This window comes from Saccopteryx bilineata, chromosome 8 (genome assembly GCF_036850765.1).
Source record: "Saccopteryx bilineata isolate mSacBil1 chromosome 8, mSacBil1_pri_phased_curated, whole genome shotgun sequence".
In the NCBI taxonomy this organism is placed as follows: domain Eukaryota; kingdom Metazoa; phylum Chordata; class Mammalia; order Chiroptera; family Emballonuridae; genus Saccopteryx; species Saccopteryx bilineata.
The window spans coordinates 86,644,524-86,662,146 of NC_089497.1; the positions used below are offsets into that span (position 1 = coordinate 86,644,524).

Consider the following 17,623-nt stretch of genomic DNA (forward strand, 5'->3'; position numbering starts at 1 on the left):
ATTGTTAAGCACACATCCCATTTGGTGGTCACAATAATGATAGGTCAGCAAGGCCTTTGGAATGAATGACAACACTTCCAGGCAGGCCTGGCACCATGATGCTATAAGCATAGGAGCAACATGTCCCAAGCTAGAGGAAATGAGTAAAAATTGAGAGCATTTCACCCACCTTGGGAATGAACAAACCTGTTCTGATTGATTATTTAGAACGGGGTCCCCAAACTACGGCCCGCAGGCCACATGCGGCCCCCTGAGGCCATTTATCCGGCCCCCCAATGCACTTCCGGGAAGGGGCATCTCTTTCATTGGTGGTCAGTGAGAGGAGCACAGGATGTGGATGCTCCTGGAGTACTGTATGTGGCGGCACCGCAAAGTGCGGCATTGCTCACCTACAGTACTACTTCTGGTGACGCGGGACGCACGGCTCACGGCCGGAAGTGTGTCATATCACTTGTTATGGCTAGCAGTGACAAATATAGAAACGGACATTGACCATCTCATTAGCCAAAAGCAGGCCCATAGTTCCCACTGAAATACTGGTCAATTTGTTGATTTAAATTTACTTGTTCTTTATTTTAAATATTGTATTTGTTCTCGTTTTGTTTTTTTACTTTAAAATAAGATATGTGCAGTGTGCATAGGGATTTGTTCATAGTTTTTTTTATAGTCCGGCCCGCCAATGGTCTGAGGGACAGTGAACTGGCCCCCTGTGTAGAAAGTTTGGGGAGCCCTGCTTTAGAAAAAGCAGACACTGGAGGTGGTGAGTTCCAATGCCACGGCGCACTTGAGTGAACAAACTTCCAGGAACAAGGTTTCCAAGTCTGCTTCTCTCTGGTCCCCTCCACCGTGTTTAATCTACCCTCTGCTTAGGCAGGGTGAGGAGGCACATGCAGGAAGGAGACCTCAGCACAACCCAGATCATGCTGGAAACATCCCATCTCTTAAATGCTCTCAAGGAATTGCTATGATGTTTTGAAATGGCTCTGAGCTTGATGGGAAGGAATGGGTAGGCAGTGACAGTTCATAATCCCTTTCCACCCAGACATTTGAGTTATTAATCATTTTCCTGTCTCAACCAGTTTTGATATTAGGATTTCCTTTGCTTCAGTTAAGTTCTTCAGAGATCCAAGTGGGCTGTGCTCAGGTGTTCTTAAGCCTGGGGCCAAGGTGTCCTTGGTGGTCTCTAGTTTACTCCAGCAAGCCCTGGCTCAGTGAGAACACGGGCAAGGAGGGGCTTGTTCCTGCATTTGCATGTCCTGTCTTATCCCATCTACTGCCTCTTGGGCAACAGATGCTTTGTACTAATTCCTAATAGTCATGTTACTCTCTTGTCTGTGTTAAATAAGAGACAAATTGCTGTCATTGGTGTAGCATGGAATGACAGAGACACATTCACTGGTTACCTAAAGAAGAGATTAACGAGAGAATCAAAAATATATTTTTATTAATTTATTGTGTTTACACAGATTCTAGTGTCCCCCCGAATTCATCCTCCCCTCCCCCGTGTTCCCCAGTACATCCCCCCACCCCCTCTCTCCGTAGAATCAAAAATATTTAAAAAATATTTTTCTAACTTAGTGTAAAAGATAAAAAAAAATAGTTTTGAGAGGTTAGCTTGTTAAATCTCATACAAGTATTTCAGTTTAATGGGGGCAATTGTCCATTATTCACAGGGAAAAACAAAGTACTTGAAATAATGAGAAACTTTTTAGCACATTTCTCATTATCTTGTTCTTTAACATTACCACATTTTTAGAAACATTATGTTCACAGTACAAGTCTCAAAACTGGTGTATGTTTTGCTGTCTTTGGTAAATAAATCATTTATTGGTAGTACCTTTGGTCTTCCTCAGTCTCTCCATTATATGAAATTGTCAGGATAAACCTGCAAATGTTTGGGAACATTTGCTACATCATCTCCAGCATCACATGAAAGAAAATACTTGTGAGGTCAGTTGGCAATGGGGGAAGGTCATGTGAGGAACCAGGCCCGGGAACTTTGGCTGGAACTCTTATGCGTGCCAAAAGAAACTTCCCAGGAGCCCTTTGAAAAAGAATGACTGTCAGCCAATGAAATTTCGCCAAGTCATATCAACTCGACCACCCTAACAACCCTATAAATTACCCCCCACGCAGATCCCCCCACGTGACTTCTCTGGCCCCCCTCTCGAGGACCAGAGAACATCATCGGGGAAGCGCTCTACTAAATAAAGCTTTTGCTATTCCAACCTTTGTGGCTACGCCCTTCTTTCTTCCTCGGCAGGGAAACTATCTTACAATACTTAGTTTGGACTTTCTATTAATCATCAATTTATTGAACACCTATCCTATAGAGACTGTGTTAGATACAGTGAATCAAATAACAAAGTTAATAATATGCAAAGATGTAATTGATGACCAATGATTTATTTTCCCTTTAGGTTCTGTGTACTTCGGTGGAGTTTGTCTTGGCTTTTGGCCTCTGAAAGTTCTCATTTATTTATTTCAAATGTTTACAGAGTGCTAAGATCGAATTCAGAAACAACCAGCAAACTACTTGCCTCATTCTTTAGTGTTCTTAACAGCAAAATGGAGCAAGAAAACTTCCTCTCATTTCTTTGGCACATAGATTTAATTGTATTATAATAATTAAGGTAACAATCTGATTCATAAAATCCCTCCCAGTTCTAATAGCCTTGAAATCATCATTTGAGCTATTGCATTGGCTTGAAAGGAAATGTCTATATTTTTTCAGTTATATGATTTAATGAATTTCATTGATGATTCAAGCCAGTTTGACTTGGGTTTTTAAGTGTGTGTGTGTTTGTGTGTGTGTGTGTGTGTGTGAATGAGTCATGATCTTGGCAGGATACAAATGGCACACTTAAACAAGACAGCTGAGGAGAAGGTAATGAAGGACCATTTACACAGTTGGGGTGGGGTTAAGGGAAGCCAACAAGAACCTGCAATAACAGGGAACCTTCTTATACGTTGGCCTGAAACTACAAGGGAAGGGCATTGCTTCCCAGAATGCAGAGCTTGAGAAGAGCCATAACTGTAGCTGTTAGAGAGGACTGCCTGACAGGAGCTATGGTCTTCATGAGGAAAGCAGCCTGGCAGGAAGAGACCCAAGAAATAAATACTCTTCCTTCTCTTTTCTTCTCCCTTTCCTGTTGGTATTTCCCGCTAGCCAAACCCAAGCAGAAGCCAGAGGGAATAATGACCATTTAATGAAGACTATTGAACCCTGCTCTTGGGGCGCTGAGCTTGGTAGAAAGGGGTGCAGAGGGAATCTAGAAGGCTCATGAAGAACATTCATTATCCTAGGATTCTAATATTGTTTTTACAGTGTATTTTGGGGTTCTAGAGAACAGTTTATCAAAACAAATGACTATTATAATCATCACAACAAATAATTTAATCCAATTTGTTGAACATTTATTGTTGTAGGTACTTTGAAATAGTACAGGAATTTAGAGGTAATAGTTGCCGCTCTCAAGGGGCTAATAACCAAAAGGGTGAAATGAGATATCACAAATGAAAAATAAAATTATGGGTCTACAAAAATATAAAAATTCCCACTTCAAGCATGAACCAATCGTGTCCAGCCTTCCTGGCCACAGGGATTGAGCACAGGAACCAAAGAACTCAATGAGACAGAGTGACTACCAGGACTTTGAAATGTATTAGAAGAGACGTGGGCTCTTTCTTTCTACACCAGGACTTGAGAATATTAGGTCTGGACAGCTACACATCTTTTACTAGCAGAAGAGAAAGCCCTGGAGCTGCTCGGAAGCCACGTTATAAAACCTAAAGATGAAGTCAAAGGAAGGCAGCACAAGGAGAAACTGGATCCTTAGTGACATCGTTTGAACCACGAGCTAAGCCTGGCCTGACACCAGACACCTAGACATTTTAGTTACAAGACCCAATAAGTTTCCTTTATAGTTTAAGCCGGTTTGAATTGGGTTTTCCGTCACTTACATCATAGAGCATCCTAATAGATACAACATCCTAAAACAAGATAATTAAAGTATTATTTTAAATAAAAAATTTTAATGTTCACATAAAATGTTTGAATCTTCACAAGAATTCTTGCATTTTATTGTTAATTATTATCTTAAATTTTAAAATAAAGCCCTGATTTCTGAACTAACAAATATTCCAATGATAGTAATCATAGGAAGTAACCCAATCAGACCTGTCACTTTGAAAATATCTCTATAAGAGAAGCAGTATGTAGAATCTATTCTGTGGATGTCATTTGCCTAAAGAATTGGTGAGTGTAGACAAAGGCTAGTGAATACTGATATTTTAATGCCTCTGGCATGGAAACAGTCATCAGGCCTGAAATAAACACTTTTTTTTCATATTCTACCAAGAATAAAAATGTTGCCTTTTACAGATTTGTCCCTTGGAGTTGCTGATATCCTTCTTATGTACAACCTATGCAATCAGATACCTGATTCTTTCTAATTTCTGTGCTGTGAATTAAATGAGTGATATTAGTGGCAAACCATTGATGTTACTACAAAGCGCATAGAGCCAAGATAATAATTTTTAAAAAGCTGAGTGTTAAAAGATTCTAGGCCTGATCTGTGGTGGTGCAGTGGATAAAGCATTGGCCTGGAATGCTGAGGTCACTTTTTTGAAACCCTGGCTTCCCTGGTCAAGGCACATATGGGAGTTGATGCTTTCTGCTCCTCCCCCCTTCTCTTTTCTCTCTTTCTCTCTCTCTCTCCTCTCTAAAAAATGAATAAATAAAAATTAAAAAAAAGGATTCTAAACTCACTGTTAGACTACAATAGTAATCTCATAAAACAATAAACCACCTGATTATCACTTACTTAAAAAAAAACCCAGAAAACAAAATACAACAATGTAACACGGACAAAATTTCTTTCTGCTATTTTGAGTGAAGTCATTTCTATTTATTCAGTGTCTGGAGATCTAAATGTATGCCTGAAAAGAAACTTGTTATAGTAGAGGTCTGCAGTTGAAGTCTGGAAGATCAGGGAACAAACGTTATTAACTGAATTGTACCAGTGCTTTTGGTAAACACTTGAAATTTCCATTTTGAAAGTGAAAGAAAATGGAAGCAAAGTTCTATTATCAAAGCAAAGCACAATACTACATTTGACATAACTCTAGCAAATACTGTGCTTCCTTCATAGAACTGGTTGGATTGTTTATACAAATGCAAAACAACAGATTGACAGTTCAGCAAATTATCTACCTGGCCCAAACAGAAGCATTGAAATTTCCAGTTCCCACAGAATACTTTGCAGTGTCAGAGGGAAGTTGAATGGCGTTTCTAGACTATGATTCAAGGCCACGGGTGGCACAGCCTACCTTAGGAGAGAAACAGGCTTCTAATCTATCACAAACACCTAAGCATTGCCTTATAGATACTGCATAATACATCCAGTTAAATACATTAAATATCTCTACAACAGCATGAATAAAGATGTAGAAGTGCTTAAAACAGAATTTAAGGACCCAGATAAGTCAGAGAGAAGAAGCAGAATGGATTGCAGACATAGAAAAAAGCCCATTTCAGTTTCATGTGTAACTAGAGCTCATCAATTGTGCATCCTAGTGTGCTCTTGAAGAAAGTGAAGATTATCACCTGGTATCCTGGGAGTCATTTGCATAATTCCCCAGGACCTTGGGGCAGTGAGTGGGAAACTGGTGAGATGACCACCATATGAGAACCAAACAATTCAGAATAAAGAATGGATATCTGACTATTACAGGAAGTGCTTAGGCAATGAAGTGGTAGGAAATTAAAATGACTGGGTTGATGGCCTTAGGAATTGAGAGTCAGGATTCAGAACAAAGGGTGTAGATACATCCATTGCCAATCTGGTCACTAGGTCAGGAAGAAACATACCTCCACAGAGTGAGATGGGTAAGACTTCTGAGAATTGAAAGATTTTCACAGTGGGTAGAACTCTTTGGGTTTGCTTACCTGGGAAAGGCAGAGTGAGAACTCAGAGCCCTAATTTAGGAGACCTGTGAGATGATTTCAGCAAGAAAAGGTTGTTAGAAAAAAGAGGGACCATGAGCAAAAGATGGATGACTATCTGCCCGGTGCTCTCCTGGGGGCGTTCATCTTCCCTGGCAGTGTTACTGGAAAGAGTGAATCCAAAGCACAGTGTGTGGTTTACCTTCTCCTCTACCTGGAACACAATAAAAATCTTTCCTCTTTTCCTATGAGACAAGGCAGAGGGTCTGGTCAAGAATGAAGTACATGAGTGATGGGTGAGTCAGTGTTGTTTTTACCTTTGGTGATTGAGAAATTAAGCTAGGATGGTGGGTAACATAAATTTCCTACCTCTGTTGATTATGCACCTGATAACTGTAAAAAATTAGATAAAATCTCCTCACTCCTCCACACTCTATGTCCACTCCTGGAAAGAGCCCAGGCTTGTTTACTGTTTACTATAAAATTAGTGGGTTCCCCAAGCTCAGTGTTCCTCAGCTGTGAGGAACTGCACGTGCAGCATCCTTTAGGCCCATCTGTGTTGTCCTCATGACACTTGAGGACAAGGCGAATCAACACAAATATACTGATGTTCATGATGCTTATTGTATAATGAGTAATAAAGTCTTTTGTCTCTCACCCAAGGGTCTTGAGTATTCTGCCAACCTCCGTAAAATAACAGGGGGCTAATTTATTAGGTTGTAGGTAAGGTAAAATCAAATCCCAGATCTGACACATATTATTTTATCTGTATATATTTTGGTATATAATCTAAGAGGTATGTAATGTACTCTCAAAAAAAACCCCAAACAGATAAGTTCTAGAAAACTGCCATACAACATTGTTCCTGTAGTTAACTTTTTATTGTGCACTTAAAAAGTTGTTAAAAGGAAAGATTTCATGTTAAAGTTTTCACCACAATAAATAAAACCCTCCAAAATACTATTATCACATTTTTAAAAAGACAATAATTTTTAATAGCATTGAATATTACCAATTGTATTCAAATTTCTCCAACTGTTTAATTTGTTTACAGTATATTCAATAAACATCCAAATATTTATATTGGGTGATTTAAATCTTAAAAATATTTTTAAGAAAAAAGCCCACAGAAAAAGACAGAAAAAAAGCCCATTTCAGTTTCATGTGTAACTAGAGCTCATCAATTGTGCATCCTAGTGTGCTCTTGAAGAAAGTGAAGATTATCACCTGGTATCCCAGGAGTCATTTGCATAATTCCCCAGGACCTTGGGGCAGTGAGTGGGAAACTGGTGAGATGACCACCATATGAGAACCAAACAATTCAGAATAAAGAATGGATGTCTGACTATTACAGGAAGTGCTTAGGCAGTGAAGTGGTAGGAAATTAGAATGGCTGGGTTGATGGCCATTCTTCCTGTCCTAGTGACCAGTGAAGGTAGTAAAATATCCACGTATCTACTTCCAGAATTTTTACATCTGGGTCATTTGAATTTTTAGTATCTTATAATCTATTGGGTTTTTTTTTCTTACTTGGTTTTTCCTTGAAATTTATTTGTTGAAAAAATCAAGTAATTTCTACTGTACAGTTACCACAGTTTGGATTTTGCTATTTTCATAACTGTTTCATGGACTTTCATCATAAGGCAGGGGTTGGGAACCTATGGCTCGCAAGCCAGATGTGGCTCTTTTGATGGCTGCATCTGGCTCGCAGACAAATCTTTAATAAAAAAAATAATGTTAAAAGGATCTTATTTATTCATTTTAGAGAGAAGGGGGGAGGAGCAGGAAGCATCAACTCCCACACGTGCCTTGACCAGGCAAGCCCAAGTTTTCAAACCAGCAACCTCAGCGTTCCAGGCTGATGCCTTATCCACTGCACCACCACAGGTACCCCGAGGTTGCCAGTTTGAGCGCGGGCTCATCTGGCTTGAGCAAAATAAAAAATGCTCACCAGGCCCTGGCCGGTTGGCTCAGCGGTAGAGCGTCGGCCTAGCGTGCGGAGGACCCGGGTTCGATTCCCGGCCAGGGCACACAGGAGAAGCGCCCATTTGCTTCTCCACCCCTCCGCCGCGCTTTCCTCTCTGTCTCTCTCTTCCCCTCCCGCAGCCAAGGCTCCATTGGAGCAGGGATGGCCCGGGCGCTGGGGATGGCTCTGTGGCCTCTGCCTCAGGCGCTAGAGTGGCTCTGGTCACAACATGGCGACGCCCAGGATGGGCAGAGCATCGCCCCCTGGTGGGCAGAGCATCTCCCCTGGTGGGCGTGCCGGGTGGATCCCGGTCGGGCGCATGCGGGAGTCTGTCTGACTGTCTCTCCCTGTTTCCAGCTTCAGAAAAAATGGGGAAAAAAAAAAATTAAAAAAAAAAATGCTCACCAGCTTAGACCCAAGGTCGCTGGCTCAAGCAAGGGATTACTCGGTCTGCTGAAGGCCTGCGGTCAAGGCACATATGAGAAAGCAATCAATGAACAACTAAGGTGTCGCAACATAATGTTAAAAATATAAAACATTCTCATGTATTACAATCCATTCATTTCCTACCGCTCATGTTCATGGTTGCGGGTGGCTGGATCCAATCACAGTTGTCCTCCGGGACAACACCAAATTTTTATTGGATAATGCTTAACGTACACGGGTCGTTGTATGGCTCTCATGGAATTACATTTTAAAATATGGGGCGTTCATGGCTCTCTCAGCCAAAAAGTTCCCGACCCCTGTCATAAGACATATAATGTCTGTTTCTTTTTTCTCTTTTTGTGATGTCAGAAACAATTTATGATCATTGTTTAGATCCTTTACTTTTCAGAGGTGAAAAATGGAAACAGTTGCATAGAATTCTGTTATTTAATCTGTCTAAACCAAATATTTCATAAATCAGAAGACACTATTTAGCAAACACAGTTTTATTGATTGTTTTTCAAACATAAGAGAGGTTTTTGTTTTTGTTGTTGCTGTTGTTTAATTCTCACAAAAGGTGCAGAGTATACTCATGACTAAAGTAACATTTGTGGAAAAGTTAAAAACTACTTCTATATGAGTAACATTTTCAAGCCAAACAAAATCCTTTCTGTTACTAATGTGAGTCTATTGTTAAAAGGTAACCTAGAATTATTAATCTGAAAAGAAAGCAAACTTATTATAGACAAGCAAGTTCAGCCTCCTTTTCTTCCAAAGAAGAGTGTTGAGAGCTGGGGTTTACAATGTGTCCTCTGGTTCGTTTTTTAGTGCACAGATCTAAAATTAATCACCTTGCTTTTTTTGTTGATAGTACATGCTAGGATGGCATATCAGAATATTTTCTCAGAGCAACATTGAGACACATCTGCTATAGTGAATCAGGTACCAACTCAGTTGATTTATTTAGCAGGAATAAGAAATTCAAAAGCCAGCATATGGATTGAACCATGTGATTCCTCTGCCTCTAAAAATATTAATGAAACTTTCCTTTTATCTACACCAGAACATCTGTTAACTTATATTTGGCATGTTCTGAAACTTCTGCATGTTGGGAATTATAGCTGTTGAAATGTTATGTGACAAAACTTAAAATTTAAAAATTTGGAGGTGTTCTCTGTGTGTGTCTCCAAAGAGAGTAAACTAGCAAGTCATGTGCATATTTGATAGTATAATTTTATGTTTGAAAAAAATTCTGCTGTTTTCATATTAAAAATAAAAAATATATATACTTCCTTGGAAAAGAGAAACAAAAGAAAAAAATAAATGGGACTACATCAAAACAAAAAGCTTTGCATAGCAAAGAAAAACAATCAACAAAATAAAAAGACAACCCACTGAATGGAAGAACATATTCACCAATATTACATCTGATAAAGGACTAATACCCAAAATTTATAAAGAACGTATAAAACTCAATACCAAAACCACAAACAATCCAATTTAAAAATGGGCAAAGGATCTGAAATGACATCTCTGAAGAGGACATACAGGTGGCCAATAGACATAAAAAGATGCTCAATGTTACTAATCAGAGATGTTTAATTTGCATCAGAGAAATGCAAATTAAAAACACAATGAGCTATCACCTCACACCTGTCAGAATGGTTATTATCAATGAATCAACACATAACAAGTATTGGCGAGGGTGTGGAGAAAGAACTCTTGTGCACTATTGGTGGGAATGGAGATCGGTGCAGGGAAATGCAGTATATAGTTATTTCAAAAAATTAAAAATGAAACTGCTTTATGACCTAGCAATTGCATATCTGGGAATTTATCTGAAAAAACCCAAAACACAAAAGAATATAAGCACCCCTATGTTAATTACAGCATTATTTACAATAGTCAAGATTTAGAAGCTGCCTAAGTGTTGGGCAAACAAGTGTTAAGTTAGGCTGCCTCACTTATACTTTGCCTGACTGGTGCATTAGCTAGGACAGCACCACACGTTTATAGTCTATGTGAGGCTGCAGGTGCTTGCCCTCAGGGCAGCAGATTGTAGATTGCAGATTGCCTGCGCCATTGAGAGGGGCCATTATTTTCTATTGTTTGCTGGAGAATGGGTTTCTCCCTCCCTCCCCACCTGTTTGCTCATGAGTCCTGAGAGAGAGAAGTGGTTTTCCCTGCCTGCTTGCTCTGTCCACGTTGCCAGACTCTAAATAAACGGAATGGCCTGCCATCCTCAGGCTCCACAATTCCTTTACTGTCTGTGAAATCCAATGGGAACCTGCATGGCCACGCCCACCAGCCTTACACCAAGCGTCCATCAATAAATGAATGTATAAAAAAACCGTGGTTCATTTGCACAATGAAATACTGCTTGGATGTAAAAAAGAAGGAAATCTTACCTTTGAGACAGCATGGATGGACTTGGAGAGAATTATGCTAAGCTAATTCTTAGGTCTCATTTTTTTTTTTTTTTCATTTTTCTGAAGCTGGAAACAGGGAGAGACAGTCAGACAGACTCCCGCATGCGCCGGACCGGGATCCACCCGGCACGCCCACCATGGGGCGACGCTCTGCCCACCAGGGGGCGATGCTCTGCCCATCCTGGGCGTCGCCATGTTGCGACCAGAGCCACTCTAGCGCCTGAGGCAGCGGCCACAGAGCCATCCCCAGCGCCCGGGCCATCTTTGCTCCAATGGAGCCTTGGCTGCGGGAGGGGAAGAGAGAGACAGAGAGGAAAGCGCGGCGGAGGGGTGGAGAAGCAAATGGGCGCCTCTCCTGTGTGCCCTGGCCGGGAATCGAACCCGGGTCCTCCGCACGCCAGGCCAACGCTCTACCGCTGAGCCAACCTGCCAGGGCCAGGTCTCATTTCTTTAACCCTGCCAGTAAGTCTCCTTTCAGGGTTTGCAGCAGATGACGAATCATAAAGGAATGTCTGATGTCACAAGCCAAAAAGTCCTGGCAAACTGCCATAAAAGACCCTCCTTGTTCCAGCAGCCAATGGGCTAATGCCCCACGACCCATCTCACTCTCCCTCCTCCTCCCCAAAACCCTTAAAACCCAGCCCCAGGCTGTGCCTGGCAGGACTCCCCTTGCCAGTCAGCCCAGCAGGGTTCCTTTCTTCCTCTCAATAAAGCCTGTTACTCTGGTCTTTTCGGACTCCCATGGATTCCAACACTAATAAACCAGTCAGACAAAGACAAGTACTATATGATTTCACTTACACATGGAATCTAATAATGTTGTAGTAATATAAGGTTATAATAATTAAATATATAGAAATATAAAAATATGGAAGATATATAAAAGTAATTAAAATAATATTAAAAGTAATTATTAAAATTAAATAAAGTTATGCCATTTGGATAGGAATTAATATAGTGGCTTGGTGCCATAACTCTGTACTGTGATAAACAGACTCTGACTTTCAAGTAGGGCCTAGTTAGTACGTGTGTGAAGTTAGACCTAGATAAGAAGTGGCTTGGTGTTTAACTTGTAAGTTAATGTAAATAAGAACATCTTAAAAAGTGGTTTGATGCAAACATTTTAGTATTGACATAGAGGGGATTCCCTGCGAGGAACTCCCAAAAAGGTGGTTTGAGGTGATGATCCTGTAGAGTGACACCTGTTAGAAGGCATTGGCCAGAAAAGGTACTAAAACTAAAGGGCCCCTGCTGAGGTAGTCGCCCAGACTCCAACGTGAACGTGGACTGTCTCCACGCCACTCTGAGCTCTGACCAAAGACAGCTGAGAGGAGCACGCTGATGGGGCTCCCTTAAGCTGTACCCATGCACGCCAAAAGGATTTGTGAGTAATAAATTGCTTGAGTGATTCTTGCAACTAATTCTGTGTTTGTCGGTCGTGTCTTTTCTCTGGTGGCATTCAGTGTTGGCACTTATTAGTAGCATCCTCATAGCCACCTCAAGAGTAGTCTCAAAGAGGCTGCCAGCCCTGCTGACAAGCAGGAGTGTCCCACTGCACGGGGAAATCGAATCAGATACTCCTGATCAATGTAGAGCTCGGGCTCTACTGGGACAAATGAACAAAGTGAACTAATAAGCAAAATAGAGTCAGACTCATAGAGAGCAGGCTGACAACTGTCGGGAGATTTGGTAGGCTGGATGCGGGTTGGGGAGGGTGGCAGGACTGAGCAAAAAAGAAAAAAAAAGAAAAACAAACACAGACAATAGTGTGCTGAATACTGGGGAGGATGGGAAGGAGGTGTGGGAGGAGGGTATAGTGGGCACATGGTGACGGAAGGAGACTTGACTTGAGGGTAAACACACAATACAGTGTGCAGAGGATGCATTGTGGAATTGTGCACCTGAAACCTGTTTAATTTTGTTAATCAGTGTCACCACAATAACTATATTTTTTGGTGTACTGCAAAATTTTAGTAATTAGTTTATGTGTGCCATGAGATGAATAAAAAGGGAAAAATAAATATCTATACACTGATGATTTCCAAAATAAATAAATTGTTTAAAAAATAAAAAAAAGCAAAGCACAACTAAATTAGAATGATTTGTGGGGGAATGACTTCAAAAGCTCATTCTCTGCAAATCAGAGAAAAATGCCCACTCTGCAAAAGTCCACTTTCTTCCAAATCAAAAAGTTAACATGGATAACATGCTATATATATTATCGATGCAATGTTTGTTTTAGTTCTCTATTGCTGTGAAACAAAGTACTCCAAAACTTAGCAGTTGAAAACAACATATATTTCCTATCTCACAATTTCTATGCATCAGAAATCTAGGAGCACCTCAGCTGGGGACCTCTGGCTCAGGGCTGCCAGTCAAGCTGTAACCAGGAGCTACATAGTCATCTCAAGGCTTGACTCAGGAGGAGCCAGCTTAGAGTTCCCTCATGTGGCTGTTGGCAGCCCTCAGCTCTATTTTCAAGTTCACTCACATAGGCTTCTCTACAGGGCTGCCGACATGCTTCTTCAAGAGTGAGGATTTCAAAGACAGTAAGAGGGATCACCCCAGACAGAAACCACAGAATGACATCCATCATGTCTTTGATTTCTATTTACAGTGGTATTCAACTCATGTACCACAAGAATTTCTAAAACATGTAATACCTGACTATTTGGTCAGGAGCACTGACCTCTTTCCCCTGAATTTGTCAAATAAAACAAAATGACAACAGCTAATAGAACAATAGTGGTGTGAATGAATCAAAATTGTACCTGTTTTTTTTTTGTCAGATTGACAAAAAATATATTTTTTGGTGTGCTGCAAAATTTTAGTAATTAGTTTATGTGTGCCATGAGATGAAAAAAGCTTGAAAAATTACTGTTCTATTCATTAGAAAAGAATCAGTAAGTCCAGCCCACTCAAAAGGGGTGGGGATTATATAACGGCATGCATACTAGGAAGCAGAGATCACTGGGGGCCATTTTACAGGCTGCTTACTACAGTTTCTTTATTTTCAATGTAAAATTAAAAAATAGAAAACACATTCCCATAGTTAGAGATTCAAAAATGTAGAAGAGGGTATGTAGTAAGTCTCCCTCACACCCTGTCACCCAGTGTCCTCTCTTGAGCGAACTCGTACCCATCTCTTGTGCACCTCTCTGAGGCCCCCTGATGGAAGTGAGGTTGAAGAACTGGAGCTCCGCAGGATGCACGCAGAAAACCACGCCCCTCCATCTTGCTCATTCAAACTTGTTTTGCAAGGGTAACTCCACTCCTTGGGTGAAATTTGAGGTTGATTTTATAACTTTTCATGTCTTTCTCAGATAATGAGGAGTCTGCCAGTTATTTACACATAACATAGTTTCATGTCAGAAAGAAAATGCTGAATAGTAATTAGACTCCTAACTTTAAGTTTAATGTCTACCCTTTTCTCCCCTAAAGCAGACTCATTTAGCCTGGAAGGTAGAGATGAGGAAGGGCCTTGTGGTCAGCTTCTCTATTCTTTCCGACTCCACTGGGCTGCCTTTGTCTCTTTCTGGGTGATGGGAAATGAGTGAAGAGAGAGTACAGAGTTCTTTCTTTCTTTCTTTCTTTCTTTCTTTCTTTCTTTCTTTCTTTCTTTCTTCTTTTTTATTATAGAATCAGCTGTTTGCGTTCTTAAGAGTCTTTCTTTTGGAAACATCCACTTGTAGCTTTTTTTTTACATGTTTGCACATCCTGTCCTTCATTTAGCTTTTCCTTACAAGGATATACCTTTAGCCATTTTGTGTTGAAGTCACTTAGGGAAGCCTCTTGGGCAAGGCCTCCTCCAAGACAACCTTGGAAGGACTGGCTTTCTCTCCTTTTCAACATCTATCTGGTCCTGGGAAACCATCACACACTCTTCAGAGTATTCTAGACTCTGGAAAATCGACTAAGACAGTTCTTGTTTCTTGAGGGTTTTAATTTCTCGTAGTGTCTCGCTCAATTCCTTTAGGAATTATTATATCCTGGGAACAGGTACTGTCCAATGTATCACCCCAGGAGTTAAAATCTAGAAGAGGGGATGTATCTGCTGGTTGATCAAATGCTTGCTTTGTATGGGAAGGAAGTAAAAAACTTTTCTTGTAGAACATACTTTCCACATGCTGCGATACCTTTGAAGACAAAACAATTATGGTAATTGTTGGGCAGATAAAATACATTATGCTCGATTTGCCTCTTCTCCCAGACCAGCTCTAAAAAAAAAAAAAATACAATATGCTCACTTTGTTACGGATGGCGCTGCCCACGTGGAAGCCTGTCCCCCAGGTGATAATATTAATTGCCCTTCTTGCTTGGGATGGGTGTGATTATATTAATGTGTGTTGGGGGCGGGCTGTGGGCAGGCAGGATCCTTGTAGCCTGGGGCTTGGTTTTGGGACTAAGCCTTTCCCACCCTTTTTGATGTGAGGTGGTACACTCTTATGAGGAATCCCATTATGCCTCAGATAAGTGACTTTGTATCAGAGACTTCTTTGTTTATATATTGGATTAAAGGTTTTGATTTCTACACTCTAAAGTGGGGCAGACCGGGAGCTTGCTCTTGCTCAGTTCCTGAGATTAGCATTAGGAGAGAGCAGAGAAAGGCCACGTGGAGAAGGCCAGGAGAAGCAGCCAAGATGGTGGAGTGCTGAGTAAGAAGCCAGTTTGTGCAGAGTTTGTGCAGAGAGAAGGAGATGGGGAACAGAGGTGAATAAGGCTGGTGAGCTAGAGACCTTTGATTCTAGGAAACTTGGATAAGTCAGTAGCTTTGTGAGCACTGAATGAGTGGGTTTTGGAACCCAGTGTGTGTTTTTACTTGCCCACCAGGTACAAGCTAGGATTAAAGATGATGGCTCACCAATTTTTGGCTCCGTTGTTTCATTACCGACTGTCTGAATCTAATACAAACCTGCATGGGCCTGGCAGCTGTGATAGTGGCCATGGCTACTGGCTTTACAGTAATTAAGTCTATGAATTCTTTCAATAACCCAGCTTAGCCACAGATGACAGGTAGGTAAGGTAATTTCAGGCATGGACATCTGTATAGTTAGTTGCAGGGGACATGATCCTAAAGCATAGTGGGCCTTTCCTTTCTCTCATTCACAGAGAGTTCCTTGCTGTAAAATATCAAAGTGGTAGTAACTTTCCCATTCCTATTCCTAGTTCTGCTGTGGTTCATCTGCACACACTGTTATTTCACTCTGAGTTTATTCCACCTCTCTCTTTTCTGATGGTTCCCCAAGAGTGTCCCACAGACACCCCACTCCACCTTCCCCAACAGCCTTCTTCTGGCTAAAGACTGAAATTCTTTAGTTAACCCTTTGAGTAGTGAGTTTTTTTCATGCTCGCTGACCGCTGGGAGTGAGTTTTTTTTTCAAAAAGTGAAATTAGTTCCAGTTCCAGTTTTATTAACTTAAAATCATGTTTGATAACCAATTTATGAAAACAAGAAGAACATAGTGGCACTCCCCTTGATTCTCCAAGTGGCAACTTTCCAGATTCTCAAGCTTTGACCTCAAGTTGACAAACACCTGAGCCCAGTTGCTGTCTTGAAATTCTGCAAGTTGCATCCAATGTAAATTAAGGTGGCTGCTGCTATTTCTAATGGTGGGAAACAGCACCCATAGCACAGGCCCTCACCTCTCCCAGCCTCTCCCTCACTTATCTCAGTAATGATGATTAATTAGAAATCCACGACACCCCCGAACAGTAGATTGGATGATGGTTGCTGTGGTTACGTGGTTGCTGGTAATGGTGATCACAGGCTCCCAGAGATGCATCCCCCATGGCATTCTGCTGCTCCCTGCTACGCCGACCGGAAGTGAGGTCAAATATCTCCTAATGGCCTAACAAGAAGTCCCAGAACTAGACACTCTATGCTGGAGTTCTGTTGTTTTGGCCTACAGACCTCCGGCACAGAGTGTCTACACTACAGCAAATGTTTTATCCTCAGCTACTGCACCTGGCCGTGCAGGAGCTGAGAATAAAACGTCCTTCTTGGCATGTGGCCCCATACTTCTCTGGTATGCAGCTGCATGTGGCCGTGTGTCATCAAAAATGGCTACACATGTCAGTCATAGGTTCGTCATCACGGTCCTAGATCTTCCAGAGGTTACTCAGAATCTTCCAATTCTGATGCTTCAATTGGACTGCTGGAAATTCCCAACCCCAAGGACTCTATAACTCTTCTGTTTGGTTGACCATCTGGCATCAGCTGGAGCACCCCCCCCCCCCCAGCTTTCGCAGGAGCCCTGTCCTGTTATGCTGGCAGATGGGTCATGGATCTAATAGCTTAGCCAGGCTTCATGGCAGCACTTATACATAGCAGACGGGAGCGTAAGAAATGGCTACAGCCTCATGGAAACGACATGGGTGGCACTGCTAACACCAGGTGATGAGAAGGTGGCCTGGAGTTGGCCACATTGTAAGGTTAAAAAAAAAAAGCCAAAGGAATAAACCAGAACCAAAGAAAAAACCATGTGGTATTATTTAAGTATTCCAAGAGATAGAGTATCCTCCTAAAAAAATAGTTTAAAAGTGTAGACTATATTGTACCAATGTTAATTTTTTAGTTTTGACAAATGTGCCACATTATGTAAGATGTTAACATTAGGAAAAGTGAGTGAACTCTTGTACTATCTTTGCAAATTTTCTGTATATTAAATTATTCCCCCCAAAATAAAAAAAGAATAATGATGGAAATTGTTAGTCAAATAAGTTTTTAAATATGACATATATATTTGCTCGCTTTGGGTGTGGGGGACAGGCTGTAAGCTGGCAAAGTCATTATAGTCTAAGGCTTAGTTTTAAAACTAAGCTTTTCCCCACACCCTTGACTGTTGCATGATGTGG

The 17,623-nt window shown here is 41.1% G+C and overlaps 1 protein-coding gene across 3 annotated transcripts in view; it reads right to left on the reverse strand.

Annotated features, from left to right (window-relative positions):
* Nucleotides 1-13,763: 13,763 nt before the first annotated feature.
* Nucleotides 13,764-17,623, reverse strand: part of SAMD7 (sterile alpha motif domain containing 7) — a 45,252-nt gene continuing 41,392 nt past the window's right edge. For all 3 annotated transcript variants that reach the window (XM_066241891.1, XM_066241890.1, XM_066241889.1), the window contains one exon: nt 13,764-14,904. In XM_066241891.1, the coding sequence (XP_066097988.1) occupies nt 14,710-14,904 (195 nt within the window). In that variant the 3' untranslated portion in view covers nt 13,764-14,709. The remainder of the gene's footprint in view (nt 14,905-17,623) is intronic.